Consider the following 15,301-nt stretch of genomic DNA (forward strand, 5'->3'; position numbering starts at 1 on the left):
TGGATATCTCAGAGCTGTGGAGCCAACTTCAAAATCTCTGGAATTATCTAGAGCTTGAATATGTAACAGAAGGTGAAGTATCACGTATCACTGTATGCTGTCCCAGCAAAATGGCCTAAAAATCACCTAGTGTCACAGATACTCATATGCACTAAACCTTGATTTGAAAGTGGATGTTATCTGTTCAGGTCAAATTTTGACTTTCCTTTTGGTTAAATTGCTGGTTAACCCTTTCCTTGAAACATATTTTTGTGTTATTTTTAAAAATTTCTCTTGGTGTAGTTCTTTCAGGATCTCAACTGATGGGGTTAATTGACATAGAGCATTTAAGAACCAATTCTTTAAATAAGAGGCTTGTTAAATATGTGATAAGCAAGTAAATTGCTTTCTTGGCTTTGATAACTGAAGCTTTGAGTAAGACCATTTCTGATATGTTTTGGTAACAACTTGATTTATCAACTTGCCATGTTGACTTATAGATGTATGCTTATTTGGGTACTCTATATTTAGAGATACATGTAAACTTCAATATTATAAGTACCTAGATAAATTGATATTGAAATTAGAAAATTTCATTTCTTGTGAAGCTACTTAAAGGAATCAACACCATTTGAATATGCTGTGCTTCAACTTATGAAATTAACTCTACCTCATTACTTTTTCATATGTGCTTTTTAGAAATGTAGTGTTGAATTTGAAGTGAGTAATATACTTAACAAAGGTACCTGATTAAATCTTTAGTGAAATATAACAGTATCTAGGCAACCAGAATGGACAGGAAGTCTTTACAATCATTGCTCTAAGCAGATTGCTTTTATACAAGAAAACAATGTACTGGAATGAAAATTCCTGTTGAAAATGTGAATCAGGTTTATAATTCTTAATATTGTCTAGAATTTAATATGATCTGTTTCTTGAAATGAAAATACTGTTGGAATCAAATGGCCACCTGTAATCCCATCTTCCTTTTGCAAAGTTGATAAAATATTTTTTTGCATACCAACTCTGTGTTGTTTTTTGCGTGGATGAAGCTGTTGAAGTTGTTTGGCTTGTAATACGAGTTGTTATCAATCATGGACATAAGGATGTTCTGAATTTCTGGGTCTTTTTTAATAGTTTCCAGTAAAACTGAAGAGGTTCTTGCCTACTTTCTAAATCTGAATTGGAATGCTGGAAATATGCAGTGGATGTTGTCTAATGAGCAGTAGAGCTATTCTAGAAATTCTGGATTGCTGAAAAGGAGAGTGCTCTTGCAGCATCCAGCTGAATGATTTTGCCCTCTCCTTGTCACTTTTAAATGCTTGATTCTTTTTTTTACTGGTTCAGTAGTCAAACTGGCTGTCCTGTGTGGACTTAGTTTGCTGCCAGAGTGGTCAATTCAGCTGGTATTTCATAATGGTCTGATGAGGACCTGACTAAAAGCGTGATGAGGAGTGGAGATACCATATGCAATTGGAGTACTGGAAATGCATAGCAGGAGATGGAGTGGAAAGTGAGTGCAGAATAGGATGCTTCCAATTTCTGCATATGTGTGTCACAGTTCACTGTAGAATTGGCTTAGGAATAATGTGAAATTGTGTTCCTCTGCAAGGTCCAGTTGGTAGAAATCTCAAACTTTCTTCAAAACCCACTTTTTTACAACTTTGTTGCTGCAATAGGAGATAGTGCCAGTCTGCCTTAAGGAGTGTACTGATTGGAAGTTAGAGGTAGGAGTTTGTTTTCATTCCAAATCCAGGGAGCCTCAGACCTGTGTTTTCTCATGTTCTTCTATTTTATAGATTGTAGGCTTGACTAGGAAGAATCCTCTTCTACTTAGCACTTGGTGCAGAATGCAAGATGATAATGGGCAAGAAGTACAACTGCCAGCTCAGTGTGCAAACAGTAGAGAGGAAAATGGAGACAACAGTAAAGTTATACTAACATTATAAGTAGAATACAGTGTAAACATTGTATTGGAATGCAGTTTTAAAACTTGCTATGACTGGAGTTACGGGTCTTGCAATAAAAATTGGGAGTAAACCAGACGGTTGTCTTGAATATTTGTAGATTTTATTTATTAAATGTTTTTTGAATACTTGTTGATTTCAGACCTACCATTGATGTTCTATACAACGGTGGAATGAAAATAAGCTGCTGAGTCTCATTGAAGTGCTGTCTGTATTCTTGATTCATTAAATATTTCTTGAAGCATTTTGAAAGTGGATTTCTCAGCTGTATGCAGATTAAGTTACTGATCCTTAATAAATCTGATGAACTCTTAGCAAAACTGTTTTATACTTTCTGAAGCATATAATGCTTAAGCATAAAGCCCTTAGACATTGACAGGGATTCCTTCTGATATGCTTTAGTGCCTCAGTGTTTGCTAGCAAAGGCTGTCATCTAATTCCTGGATGAGAGACTATTTAGGTTATTTTCTCTGTCTGCTGTTCTGGAACGTGGGAGCTTTTGAGGTTAGGTTATATCAGGCTTTGAGGCCTTGTTTGAGGCCTAACAGACTGCTGTTTATGTATATATGTGTTTATGTCTTATTCCTTGCTTCTGGGATTATTGTGTGCAACTGCATGTTGGAAGGGGTTGGAATTTTTACATGCTTCATAGTTTTCTCAGTTTAATATGAGACTGGTTAAATACAAATTTAAACTACAACAACCAAAAAAAGCCAGTTTGTTTTTTTTTTTAAGTATTGTTAACCATCAATAATATGCTGCTTGAGAATAGTTTTGTGTGCAAAATGCATGTGCATGTAACAAAAGAATATGGTTGCCTGTACACATGAATTTTCTTTCTTGCTTCAAATACAAATAGTTCTGAAAATATTTGTATTTGAAAAAGGTTGTTCTAGGTATCTAAGATCTTTTTACATTTTAATCTCTGTCACTTTAAATACATACAGTTTTTTGGTGGAGTTGGAGACATTTGAGAGAATTTAGGTCAGCTGTCAATGTGCTTATTCTTATTTTTGTGGATCTTAGTCCTTGAGCTACAAAATGAAAAAAACTGTTAAGTGTGGATGAATACTGAAAATTTATGTGAAATTTATTGCTCTGTTTCTACAATAATGGGACAATTTTTAGTGTAATTGCACTTGTCCTGGTATAACCTTTGACAGTACCCATTTATCGCATATTCAAATAATGCCTTGGTGTTACGTGACAAGTGGAGCTTTGAATAAAGTCAGCGGAGATTTACATGAGAGATCATTTTCCTGTTTTGATAGAAATGCACAACACTGCTTTCTGATTGTCCCAGCTCTTTGTACAGTTACATAGTAATATGAGGTAGCAGGACAGTAGGTTCTGTCACAATTGTAGATAATACAACAGTAGTGTTGTTCTGAATTGCAGGCAGAGACTGCAATGAAAATATGCTGTTAATTCCAAGTTCCTTTGTTGTATCTCTCCACCAGAATAACCTGCATAAAGTATGCCTCTGTTGTGGTGGGGAATTTTTTATAGAGCATTTTTGATTGTGATGAATGATAGCCTGCTTAGTAAGTTCTCTCTGGTATCTCAGTCGCTGAACATGCGATCTTTGCACATCATAGTTATAGCTCACTGAACAGTAAAAGGCCACGAAGGCCAACCACACTGTCAAGAACAATGTCAGGGCACTGTGAATTTCTAGAGGTTTATTGGCTGTATACTTGGAGGTCTGGATGAGGCATGCTGTACTCTGTTGGCAGAAATCGACTCTCTTGATAAACATTGTAAGAGTAAAGGAGATGCTTCTTTCTGTTGGAGCAGTCAGCATTTCTCTTTTGGAGTGGACATATACAATATCCACTCAAACTCATGTTCTAGAAGGTCTTGAATCATGTTCTCTCATCCCATGATCTCAAATTATGCAGTGATTGTTTCTGAGCATACTAGTATGTATGGAAGAAGAGAACCGCTTTAATTTTTTTAAGTAACAAATTTAAATCTTATTTGAGTTTTGTAGAGGAAATAATTTATTTGCTATATTGAAGTTCCATTTGAAACACTAATAAGGTTTTGGGCATTAAGTTTTGAGGAGATTCCCGAGTCTTTTAGAGTATAGTAGGGTGGATGCTGGCCTTTAATACATTTAAGTAGTCAACTGCTAATATTATCAAACTGTTGTCAATATTGACATGTTAGATAAACCTGGACCCACAAATGTTTAGCTGCTGGTGGTGTCACACACAGTTGTCAGGCAGCAAACATGATTGCAAACGAGTTTTCACATCTAAATGTGCATTAGTTCCCATATTTATTTTCTGGCATAAGTAAGAGTTTTATTTCCAAACCTTCGAGTCTCAGCTTGTCACGGACCTGCTGGGTTTGGCACTTCACACAAAGGAAGTTACGCCTATATCTTAATTGAAATAAAAAGTACAATGGCACTGTCCCTGGGAAAGGCAGTGACACTGGTGTTTAAGAGACCTCTTGTACGTTCTGAACAGATACATCTTTTTAAAGTAGCTTCAATTCCAAGGTACCACATTTCCTTTTGAATGTTTTGCAGAGTTTCTGAAATATGACACTTCGTATTGTACTGCTGCTCTCTTTTAGAGTGAGACAATGAGTGTACAGTAGGGTTATGCTATAAGTGATGCACATACTAGTGAAGCAACAGCTAGTAACTTGAAACAGCTGAGGAGTATAGGAACAGTTTTGAAGAGCTAGATAGAATTTGTATTCAAAAGCTGCATGCATTTAATTTTGTGTGGTACATGAAATTGCACATAACAATTTATGCTAAGATGTCTGCTTATCACATGATTAAATCCTAAACAAAAAGAGCGTTTCATAAACCGTTTGTCATCAAAAGATACTATGGACTAATTGAAAATTTCAGGTAGCTCAAAACTCAGTTCATACTTTTAAAGATAAAAAGGTTGTTGCCTAAAAGACTGAGGAGAAAAAAACATCAGGCTAATTTAGGTAGGAGATAAGAAGAGCAGAGCTTTAATGAGCCCTTGGCCTACAGGAATACAAACCCACACGTGTGCACTCAGACACAGATTCTATGATTTTATAATGATGTCCATCCAATCCCTGTTCGACCAACCCTTGGTTCTGCCCTGTTCTGCCCCCCGGCACACCCCCTCGGGAATTGAGTCTGGGGGAGTTTGGGACCCCTCTTTCATCATCTTTGTCCTGCTCTCAGTACGTTGAGTCCTTGGAGACCCTCCAGAGTTCCAGGGTTGAAGGTCACTTTTGTCTATGTTTACATCCTTTGGTGCAGGCCTTAAGGTGTTTTTCTGCAACTCCACCTTGAATAGAAGACTAAACAGCTAATGGAATTGTGAGGGATTGATGTAGGACGGGTTTGGTATGTGCAGTCATTAAGCTACTGCTGTTACTTTTACTGGAAAATACTGGTAAGGGATATAATACAGTGAGACAGTAAAAGAATGCATGTTAATTGTGCTGGCAGAGACTTCAGTGTGGAAATGATACCTGAGTTGTGTGCTGCTGTAGTTACTTCTACTGGAAATGCTGATACATTAAAATCTACATCCACTACATATCTACTTCTGAAATCTATAAAAATTGAAAAATCAAAAAACTCTGAGGCATCAAGGTGAATAGAAGTTACCTTAAGGTTTGCAAGATGGAGTGTCTCTCATTTCATCTTTAGCTTTATTTTTTAGAATTCATTGAGTTCCAGAGGTTATACTGAATATAAAACCATAATTTCTCCTTGCTGTTTCAATGCTAAACTAATCAATACTGTCTTTATCACTTGTTTATCTGTTTGCTATAGTAACAACCTAGATAATTAAGAAACTCAGAGCAGTCTTCTCAATAAACACATAAAATGCTACCATGAGTTAGTGCATGATTGCTTCTTGAGGTAGTGTTTTAACAGTTTGGTTAAATGATGTCTTATATATAATATATTGACTATTTTATTGTGTACTATCGGTTTAAAACATCTATCTAGAAGCAACACTAAAGACCTAGAAAAGAAATAATTAGTTGTAATCAATTATTGATTTGTTAGGGAATATACAAAAGTGACAGTGTCTTATTAGTGTAAATGGTGCTGCTTCTGTAGGACTAAGCCAGCATGCAGCTATTGAAACCTTGGGAATTATCTCAGATCTTTTATCTGAGTCAGTCTATAGTTTTAGAATATGTCACTTCTCTGGTTTGAACCAGTGCTGTAATCTGGGATTCACACTCTATTATTTCATGGCTACGTTACTGAAATATTTTCTTCCACATACTATTCATACAGATTCTTAACTTGCTCAAAGTAGAAGTAATGAATACTGTTCAATTTTGGTTGATTATATGAAAACAGCAGGGAAGGGGAAAAGGAACATAAACTGCTAGGGTCAGCAGCTGCCCCAGCATTAGAAGAATACAGGATGGTGGTAGGTAAGTGTGGGTGGCTTCTAAAAGGGGGATTGGGAACACAGGGCAAAATAAAAAAATTCAGGGAGATAGAGGAGTGTGGGTGCTGGTGTCAGAAAATGTTTCATTTAGTGTTCAGTCTGGTGTATGTTGTATCAACAAGTTTCCACTGTGGGTTTCCTGTCCCGGCAATTGATGTGTTTTGGATATAGTAACACTGATCAGCAGCTTGCATTCTAATTTAGATCTCATGTCTGGTAATGTGTCATGAGGTGATAAATTTAAGAGATTATACTTCCACATGATCTTCCAAGCTACAAAGCAGTGTGCTTTTGTAAGAGATTACTGACCGCATAGCAGAAAGAGTAGAAATCAATGGACATTTAGCTTGTCTGTGACCAGTGGCAGTGAGGAACAGGCATCATTCAGCTTGTGCCTACTACTATGAAACTCCAGTGTCTGACAGAATTGGATAGGAAAGTTGTGGGGAGAGAACTTCACAGGAGGTGAATCCAAAAATTTACGAGTCAGTGTGTTTTATTTTAAATTTTGCATGTGTCTGTACTTAAGTTAGTCTGGTCTAAGTGTCCTGTTCTACAAGCTGAAAAGCTGGCAAGCATCTGTAGAAAGTTTTGTATTAATTACTCTTGTCCATACTTGATCTCTCTTCTGACAACGTACAGGGCTGTTCTACTTGTTTGTGGGTTCTGTTTCTTTGTCTGACTTAGTCAGTAGTTCAAAGCCAGCCCATTTTTTCTCTAGCTCTAATCTTTTTTTTTTTCCAAAAAAAATTAAATCTATAGGGTTTTTACTGTGTTATTGTTACAAGGAGTATATTTATACTATTAGAAACTGTTGTACTTGACAAATGGTTTCCTCCAAAGAGGGATACTGTGAATGTGAAGTTTCCTTTGTTTTTACTTTGGTATTTGACTGTTTCCTTCAGTAACCAATTAGCGAATGTGTCACACTAGAGATGTTACTATTAAGATCTCAACACTTACAAGTAGCAGTTTTCTGTGCCTGAGTGCATAAAACATTTGTTCTAGAAATTTGTAGTTCTGGAATGCTTGCTATGTAGGCAGTGCGTGGGATAATAAATCATGAGACACTCTGAGTAGTTTAAAGTACCATTTTTGCTGATCTGTTAATTTTAATCAAATTATTAAATACTTAATTCTTTTTAAACACAGATTTGCTCCATTTGAAAAGTAAAAGAATATTCAATCTGTCTAAGATGGTATTTGCTACAATTTCGTAGTAATGAGTCATAGGGTGATAAAATCATTTAGGTTGGAAAAGAACCTTCAGATCGAGTCCAACCCTGTCTTTTAAGTTTTTTCTGTAATTGGACAAATCACAGCTTGGAGAATCAAATACTGCTTTAGCTGTTCCTTAAATTTATTTGAGCTTTGCTAGTTTTACTTGGTTCCTTCAGAGGGCTATATGCAAGGCAGATCTGTTAAATGGTTTTTTGATTGGGTTTTTTGAACATGAAGATGCTTTGATTTTTCTATTTCCAAAGCTGAAAATTGGCTTTGAAAGAAAAGTTCTAATACAAGTTTAATCCTTCTTTATTCAGATTCCCTGAGCTGTGGATGGTGCAGTTGGGTCAGTCACGGGCCTGGGTTTATGTGCTGGCTCTGAATTCACCAAGTGCTGTCAGAACTCAGGCTGGATCCAAAAAAAAGTAAAAGTCTGCTTTGAATAGCACAGTACTAGCTGTGAAATACTGACATGTGAAGGTACTAAACTTTAATGCAGAAGACCCTTCAGATTATAGTAGGATCTATGGGGAAAACATGTAATTGTGCTGATTAACTTGGGTGTGCCTTGCTTCCACACTTTGTCAGTCTCCATAATGAAGCATAAGGATCTACCTGCTTTCTGGCAAGCAAGTGTAGTAAGAGTATTAGATTTAGTTCAAGTTATATTCTTATGAACTATGTGAACAAAAGTTTTAAAATTCTTCACTTTAAATTAGATTTTCTTAGGATATGTTGCTTTTTTTTTTTTTTGAGAAGCACATGAAGGACATAGTGTGCAAGAGAAAGGAAAATACTCATCAGTTATTAAACATTTTTTTATGTGTTGACCTAACAGTTAATTTAGACCATCATTTAAAACTAAGCAAACGAAAAATGCCCACTATTCTTTTGAATTCAGAACTGATGTGCTGCTGTTCTTCTAGTCTGAGCAGAACTGTCATGTCTTCTTACTAATGTTTTTGTTATACATAAATAGTAGCAGAGCCTGTAAGACTGTTCAAATTATTGACAGTAGTGATGCTGAAATCAAGTATCACACTTAACTAGCAAGCAATAAATAACATCCCTTACTAGATGATTGAGGAATATACAGTCAAGTCAGTCTAAATTTGGGTAGGATTTGGTTGCGACAATACAGTCAGCTCTGACATTTTATATGCAGCTGTCACATGTAATATTTAATATTGCTTGCTCCTGTCTAAAGCTTTCTAAAACAGGGTTAGTTCTCATTTTGCTTTATGGACAATTTTTGTACGCTGAGATAAAGGAGGATATGTTAAAAGTGCATCTGTCAGAAAACCTGGCAGAAGTCTGCATTCAGGAGTGTGAAAATGATGAACTTCCTTTCACTATGGGACACTGAGTAGGGTGTAATTTTCCTATATACTTTGCAAAGATTATTAGGAAAGCTGCAAGCATTTCATTGTGCAAATAAAGGAAAAACCCAAACCAAACACAATCGTTTCTGTTTTCCGTTAAATGATGTAGGGGAAGGCACCTTCCAGGAACTCACTGTTGATGTTGAGTACTCGATAAAAAATGACTTAGTTGTTCTTCATATGTATTCTGAGTGTTTGTGGTTATGTTACTGACAGGGCTTTTATGATAATTCTAGGTATTTGGTACGTGTGAATTCTAGCACTCATATCTGACTCAGAAAAAATGGACTAGAAAATGTAAGATAAAAATAATTCCATTTTTATACTGTAACTAGCCCTGACACTGACCTGCTTGGTTAGTCAAATGTGACAAATTTTTCATAGAAAGAACACTTTATGAGGTTATATAAATTTAATGCTGTAGTATATTTCTTAATATCTCCAAAATTGCTGTTGAATGCAGGGGAATATACTGTCTTCAAATTATTTGAATAAAAATAATACTGCAAAGGAAATTATAGTAATTTTGTTAATAAAGCTAATCTTTAAACTTTTGTCACTCATTTGTGCATCAGTGCATGATTAGCTATTTTGAGATTGGGTGTTAATTTGGTTTATAAGTGCTTCAGATCTCTAAGTAACGAATTACTTTTTTATTGGTGCCTCTGATTTCTGTTTATATCGGTGTATTTCCATGGCAGCTCAGAGTCTGAGAACTATTGCTGCTCTATAAAGAAACTTGCAGATTTATAAAAAAATAAGTTTTTTGCTTGGACATTAAATAACGATGGCATTAGGCAATCTTAGATGGGTGTGACAGACCTTCTCTATTCCTCAGCTACTCAACTCTGAGCTCACCAGCTCCTCGTGATGCCAGTGCTCATTCTGCAATGCTGGAAGAAGGGAAGTGTAGCCACATCAGTAGCAGTGCTGGGGGGGAGGCGGGACAACTTTTGGCAGTCTTAAATTGGCCTGAGTCTGTCCTGAATTACATATTTGGTTCAGTAGGAGGAACATCTCAAAAGCATCACTGTACAGTGTACAAGTACAGAATACTCTGTTATACTGGCATGAAATAATAGATGTTAGAAGAAACCTCTACAAGTCATCTAGTTAAGCCCTTGGCTCAAAGCCAGGCTAACGTCAAAACGGATAAGGTTGCTCAGAGCCTTGGCCAGTTGAATCTTGTAGGTCTCCAAGGCTGCCTTTCTACTTCCTCCATGCACAGTTGGTTCCAGTACAATCTCTTCCATGGGGATAGGTCCCCTGCATGTCTCCCCCTTCCCCCCTTATATCTGTGAAACTGCCTGTGCTGCAGGTTCTTGGTTGCCTCACATCTTTTTGTTGCGGATGTGTAATGAGTAAGAAATTTACTTCTGCTTTAAGCTGTCTTAAGCAGGTTTTATGGAGAGGACAGCAGTTGTACACACATCCAACCTTCTTCCCAATCTTTCTAGGATTAAAAAGCCCCTTTCCTTGTAGCTTTTCCTGGAATGCCATGTGCAGCAGCCCTCTAAACAACTAAGTGACCTTCTACTGGTTTTTGTCTAGTTTATCAGTATCTCATTTACTGGCTGCTGAGGGGGAGAACTGGATACAGTACTTGATGCAGCATAATGAATGCTGACTGCTGGGGAAGAACAACTTCTTTTGACTTGTCTGCAGTTTTGCCAGTGCAGCCATGAAAGCTGTTGGCCAGGGTCAACCCAAACACCCACACAACTGTGTGATAACTGTCCTCTCCCTTGGGATAAATTAAAAATAGAAGGCAGGCAAGAAGACTCATGGATCAAGATAATGATGTTTTAATAGGAAAAGCCAGAGCTTGCACACATTAGCAAAGCAAAAAGAAGAATTAATTCCCTGCTTCTCACTGGGAGGCAGGTATTAGGCCACTTCCTGGAAAGTAGGGCCTTGGCATGCATAATGGTTATGTGGACAGAATCATACAATTGTTTGTGTTGGAAAAGGCCAACTGTTAACTCAGCACTGCCAAGTCCACCACTAAACCCCAAGTGCCACATCTACACAGTTTTTAAATACCTCCAGGGATGATGACTCCACCACAGCTGTAAGAGTTTCATATGTCTTTAGAGAAAGAAACAGGCTAAAGATACGTTGTTGAGACAGCAAAAATTACAATTCCCCCCCCCCCCATCTGTAGACAGAGATACTAATTGTTTTTGTAAGCTTTGTATTTTAACATAGCATTCTCTTTTTTTTTTTTTTTTTAATTTGTTAAGCACTAAGAATGGTATCAGGATGACTGACAAACCTTATGCCATCTGTTCTAACAAGAAGTAGGTTGGCTGTGTTGGTTTATTCGTGCAAGGGTCAAAAGAGGGTTACAAGGACTAGAGCTCTTAAGAGTTTTAAGATGTTCATTTGCAACACGGAAGACCGTTAATGTGTGAAGAACTTATAAACTTTGTTTAGGTTTAGATTAAAAAGGCAGCTAGAGGAATTGAGCTTCAGACCCCTTTGAAGTTGAGTGTCTTATCATCTGTTAGCATTAGAAACACCAGCAGACTGTGTAAAGATTATGTCACTTCTGTAAAAAGAAAAGACATTTTAGAACTGAATGATTTGTTCTTAAAATGGCTTGATTTTGAAACTTCCACCTTAAGATGTGTTTTTTTATTAAAAATCAATTTGTAATGTGTCCTTTTACCTATTGAAAGTTTTTATATTGGTTAGACAATTGAAATGTAGAAACTAAATGTATTTTCAAAGATTAATACAAGTCTAATGAATTTTTACACATTTATTTTTCAGGAGCTGGTGAATCGGGGAAAAGCACAATTGTCAAGCAGATGAAGTAAGTATGGTAAAATACTATGACAGAGAAATATTTCTCTCTATGTGAACGGAGAATTTATTATTTTTTCTTCCGTAGGATTATCCATGAAGCTGGTTATTCAGAAGAAGAATGTAAACAATACAAAGCTGTTGTCTACAGTAACACCATTCAGTCCATTATTGCTATCATTAGAGCAATGGGGAGGTTGAAGATAGACTTTGGTGATCCAATCAGGGCTGTGAGTATTGAAGTACACACACACACATACAGCTGAAATATCCATACTATTTCCTGAAAAAATCTTTTGATATCCAGAAATCTTCTTTGTAAGATACGAAGTCTCATTGAAAACTTTACATGGCAAGGTGACCTGTGGAGCAGTCAGCATTGGATTGATTCAGAACAACTGTTTGTTTTAGATACAATTTTCCAAATTCTGTCTAAATTTGGAGAACTAAACATTCGAGTCTTAGGGAGTTTTTCAAAAACATTAAACTAGGCAATCATTTCTCTATTTGTACAGATTTGTGGGCTGCTACATTCTGTAGGTCATTTCAGTTAGACATCTTCACATTCCTTAAAAAAACACAGCTGAAATAGGGAGTCATGTAGCTACTGTCTGAACGTCTCTGTTAGTTCATAGGCACAGCAGTGCCTGAAACATTTCCAGCCTCTGAACTGAAGCCTGTCATATGAATTTCCAGTGTTGAGGACTTTATTTTACTCAAAGCAGAGACATGGGCCTAGACCTGATGCTGGTATCCCATGTTTTTCATTATACCAATCTTGGGATTTTTCCCAGGAAATGAGACCTTTTTCTAAGCTTTTCTTCACATTTTCCATCTTATTTAATTTTTTGTCCCACATGCAAACCTCTGATGGTTTTGTTTGCCGTTCCACCTGTTTGAAACTGGTCTGTAGAATTGATATCTCCAGTCCTACCCCTATGCTCTTATCTGTGGTGACTGATTACACCCACATCTGGTCACGTGGTGAGGTGCTCAGAATATTTCTATAAAATGCTCAGCTTAGGTGTTTTTACTTGTCCTCTTGTTGCAGGACTGAGTACAGTCTGTACTGCAGTGCTGAAATTGATCCCCAGAGCTGTCAGTCTGAATAGTTAAGTTTAGTTCAGGATGTGTGCTTTTGTCTCCTTTCCATAGAAATCAATGTCAGAACATGGAATGCTCACCAGTAAGGGTTTGGATGCAGAACTTGTTATGTTGTGGTTGTCCCACAGGAAAAATGGAGGAAGGGTTTTGCTGTTTATGTACTGAAATAAGTATGTAAGGTAGTCAGAGGGATATTTTGACTTAAGTTTTTTCTGTCATGTTAATGTGGAATTACAGTTCGGAAGGAGAGGAGGGCCTTTAAGAAACAGTATGTAAATTCCTTATTCATGACAGTCTTGTGTTCATTTTATTGATTGCTTGAAAAGCAAAATTTATAAATGTTAGAGAGTATTCCTTTAGTAATCTTGTGAAATGCAGTATGTATGGTTGTCATAAGGAAGACAAACGTTCGTGAGATTACATATAGTGAGTAATAAAGTTGTATCCGAAGTCTAAATCTGATTGGCAGTTAGCCAATTATAGCCATTTTTGTTATGTACATATGTTAATGATGTCTCTTCAGTTGTAAACATAAATAGGAAAAGCTTCATTTTCATTGGTTATTCCTCTCTGCATTTGCTCTCATGTTTGCTGTAGTCTGCCCTTTAAGACCAAAGTTTTCCAGGGCAGCAAGAGTATCTCAGTGCTTGTTAGTTTGGTATTTTGCAGTGTAGTTCTTTCTGGAGTCTGGCAGTTAATGTTGCAAAGAGGCAGATGGTAGACTTGTGTTGCTAAATACATAGTAAGAGAAAACGGAGGAGGAGTAAATTTAGGTGTTAGCAGATAAAATGACTAACAAGAAGATTTTGAGGGCTATGTTATACATGATGTCAGTTTGAAGTCATCTGAGTTTCTCAACTTCAGAGAGCTATATAAATGATGAAGCAAACTTCTGTCAGGAATAATCTTAAAATAGCCATCCATCCCATTGCACTTAGTCAATTCTTGGTGGTCCAAATTCTTTTTTTTTCAGAGCATCACTGCTGTGGAACGTTAGTACTAGATTCTTGCCATTTATTAAGCCAGAAATGGGAAAAATAATACAGAGCTTCTGTTGTATATCAGTATCACTTGAAAAAAAAAGAAAAAAGTGTATTTATACCTCAGTTATTCTATTTTGTTTTGGAAAAAAAAAGCTTGAAAAGCTTGAAATTGTAACTCCTGGGGCAAAGTATTACATTAAGATTCTTTTGGGTGAATTTATGAGGTTTTTCCTCTAAATGGGATAAGTCTGTTTGGAAAATCATATACTCTTATTTTTGTCATAGGACTAATGGTAAAGCAGTGAGCTGAACGTTTTCTTTTTTCAAGTTATTGAATCAAGGGAGCGCAGCTTACACCAGCAGCTTCAATAATGATCAGTCTGGAATCTGGCGTATCTTTGTCTGTGCTGCAGGACAGTACTTAAATAGAAACTGTGTTTTGAGAGACATTTAGTGAATGTACTTCAAAGGCCTGTGGACCACTTTCTGAATGTGAGATTTATGGTAATTAGAGGGATGGTTAAATTAGGTTTTTTACATTACCTCATTTATGAAATCTGGTATAAAATGAGTGATACCTAGAGAGGAAGCTGCCTCATTCCAGTTAAAGATATTAAAGAAAAATATCTAGCATTGGTTAATAATGAAAGTAGGACTTGATCATTGTATACTGCCTCACTTGCGGTGTCTGTGGTAGTTGCCATCCTTAGCAAAAGGAGTACAGGTGTAACAGAGACCATTTCTTAATGTTTGGGCTTTTAAAGAGCTAAAATCAACTCCCTTGTTTCACCTTCTCTTTCCCCTCTTGCCTGTTTGAGAGCATCCAGAGATCAGAGCTATTTGAAACAGTAAATTTTGTATACTCAAAAGTCAGACCATGTTAGGCATAAAATGGCATCATTTTTCGTGACAAAATTGCCTATCAGTTTCTAAGCTGTTTCCATCATGTGTTGTACATATTGTTGTATATATTGTCTCTTCTTCAAGATCCGCTGCTTCTGTGAGTTGTAGGTTCTTGCCTTTGCATCCACAATTTTCAAGACCAGAATTATCATTCAGGTTTCTTTTATGCAGGCATATTGCTCAAATTACAGTCCCTGAGATCTGACTATCCAACCCTGAGATCTGACTATCCAACCCTTTCATCTTTAGGGCTCTGGTTTTTGTATATAATTATTATTGCAATCCATAGAATTTTTATTATTTGTCCACAATTTGTCCTATCTATATACAGTCATTAGTATTTTTGTTTAACAACTGTTCTTTTAGATTTCTACCAACTCTAACTTTCAAAAGACACTTTCAACTGTATATCAGATACTGGTTCTTCATATGTGTACCTACATATATATACATATATTTAAATCTCTTCAGGTTTGCTTTGAGTTGACTGAACAAGCTTTGTGTTTTCAGCCTGTGAAATTCAGTATTAC

The 15,301-nt window shown here is 36.5% G+C and overlaps 1 protein-coding gene across 1 annotated transcript in view; it reads left to right on the top strand.

The window, feature by feature from the left end:
* The window catches only part of GNAI1 (G protein subunit alpha i1), a 32,523-nt gene that overhangs the window by 6,918 nt on the left and 10,304 nt on the right, over positions 1 to 15,301 (top strand). The window contains exons 2-3 of the mRNA XM_064656415.1: positions 11,749 to 11,791; positions 11,870 to 12,011. Of these exons, the coding sequence (XP_064512485.1) occupies positions 11,749 to 11,791; positions 11,870 to 12,011 (185 nt within the window). The remainder of the gene's footprint in view (positions 1 to 11,748; positions 11,792 to 11,869; positions 12,012 to 15,301) is intronic.

The sequence above is a fragment of the Pseudopipra pipra genome, chromosome 5 (assembly GCF_036250125.1).
Source record: "Pseudopipra pipra isolate bDixPip1 chromosome 5, bDixPip1.hap1, whole genome shotgun sequence".
Classification (NCBI taxonomy): domain Eukaryota; kingdom Metazoa; phylum Chordata; class Aves; order Passeriformes; family Pipridae; genus Pseudopipra; species Pseudopipra pipra.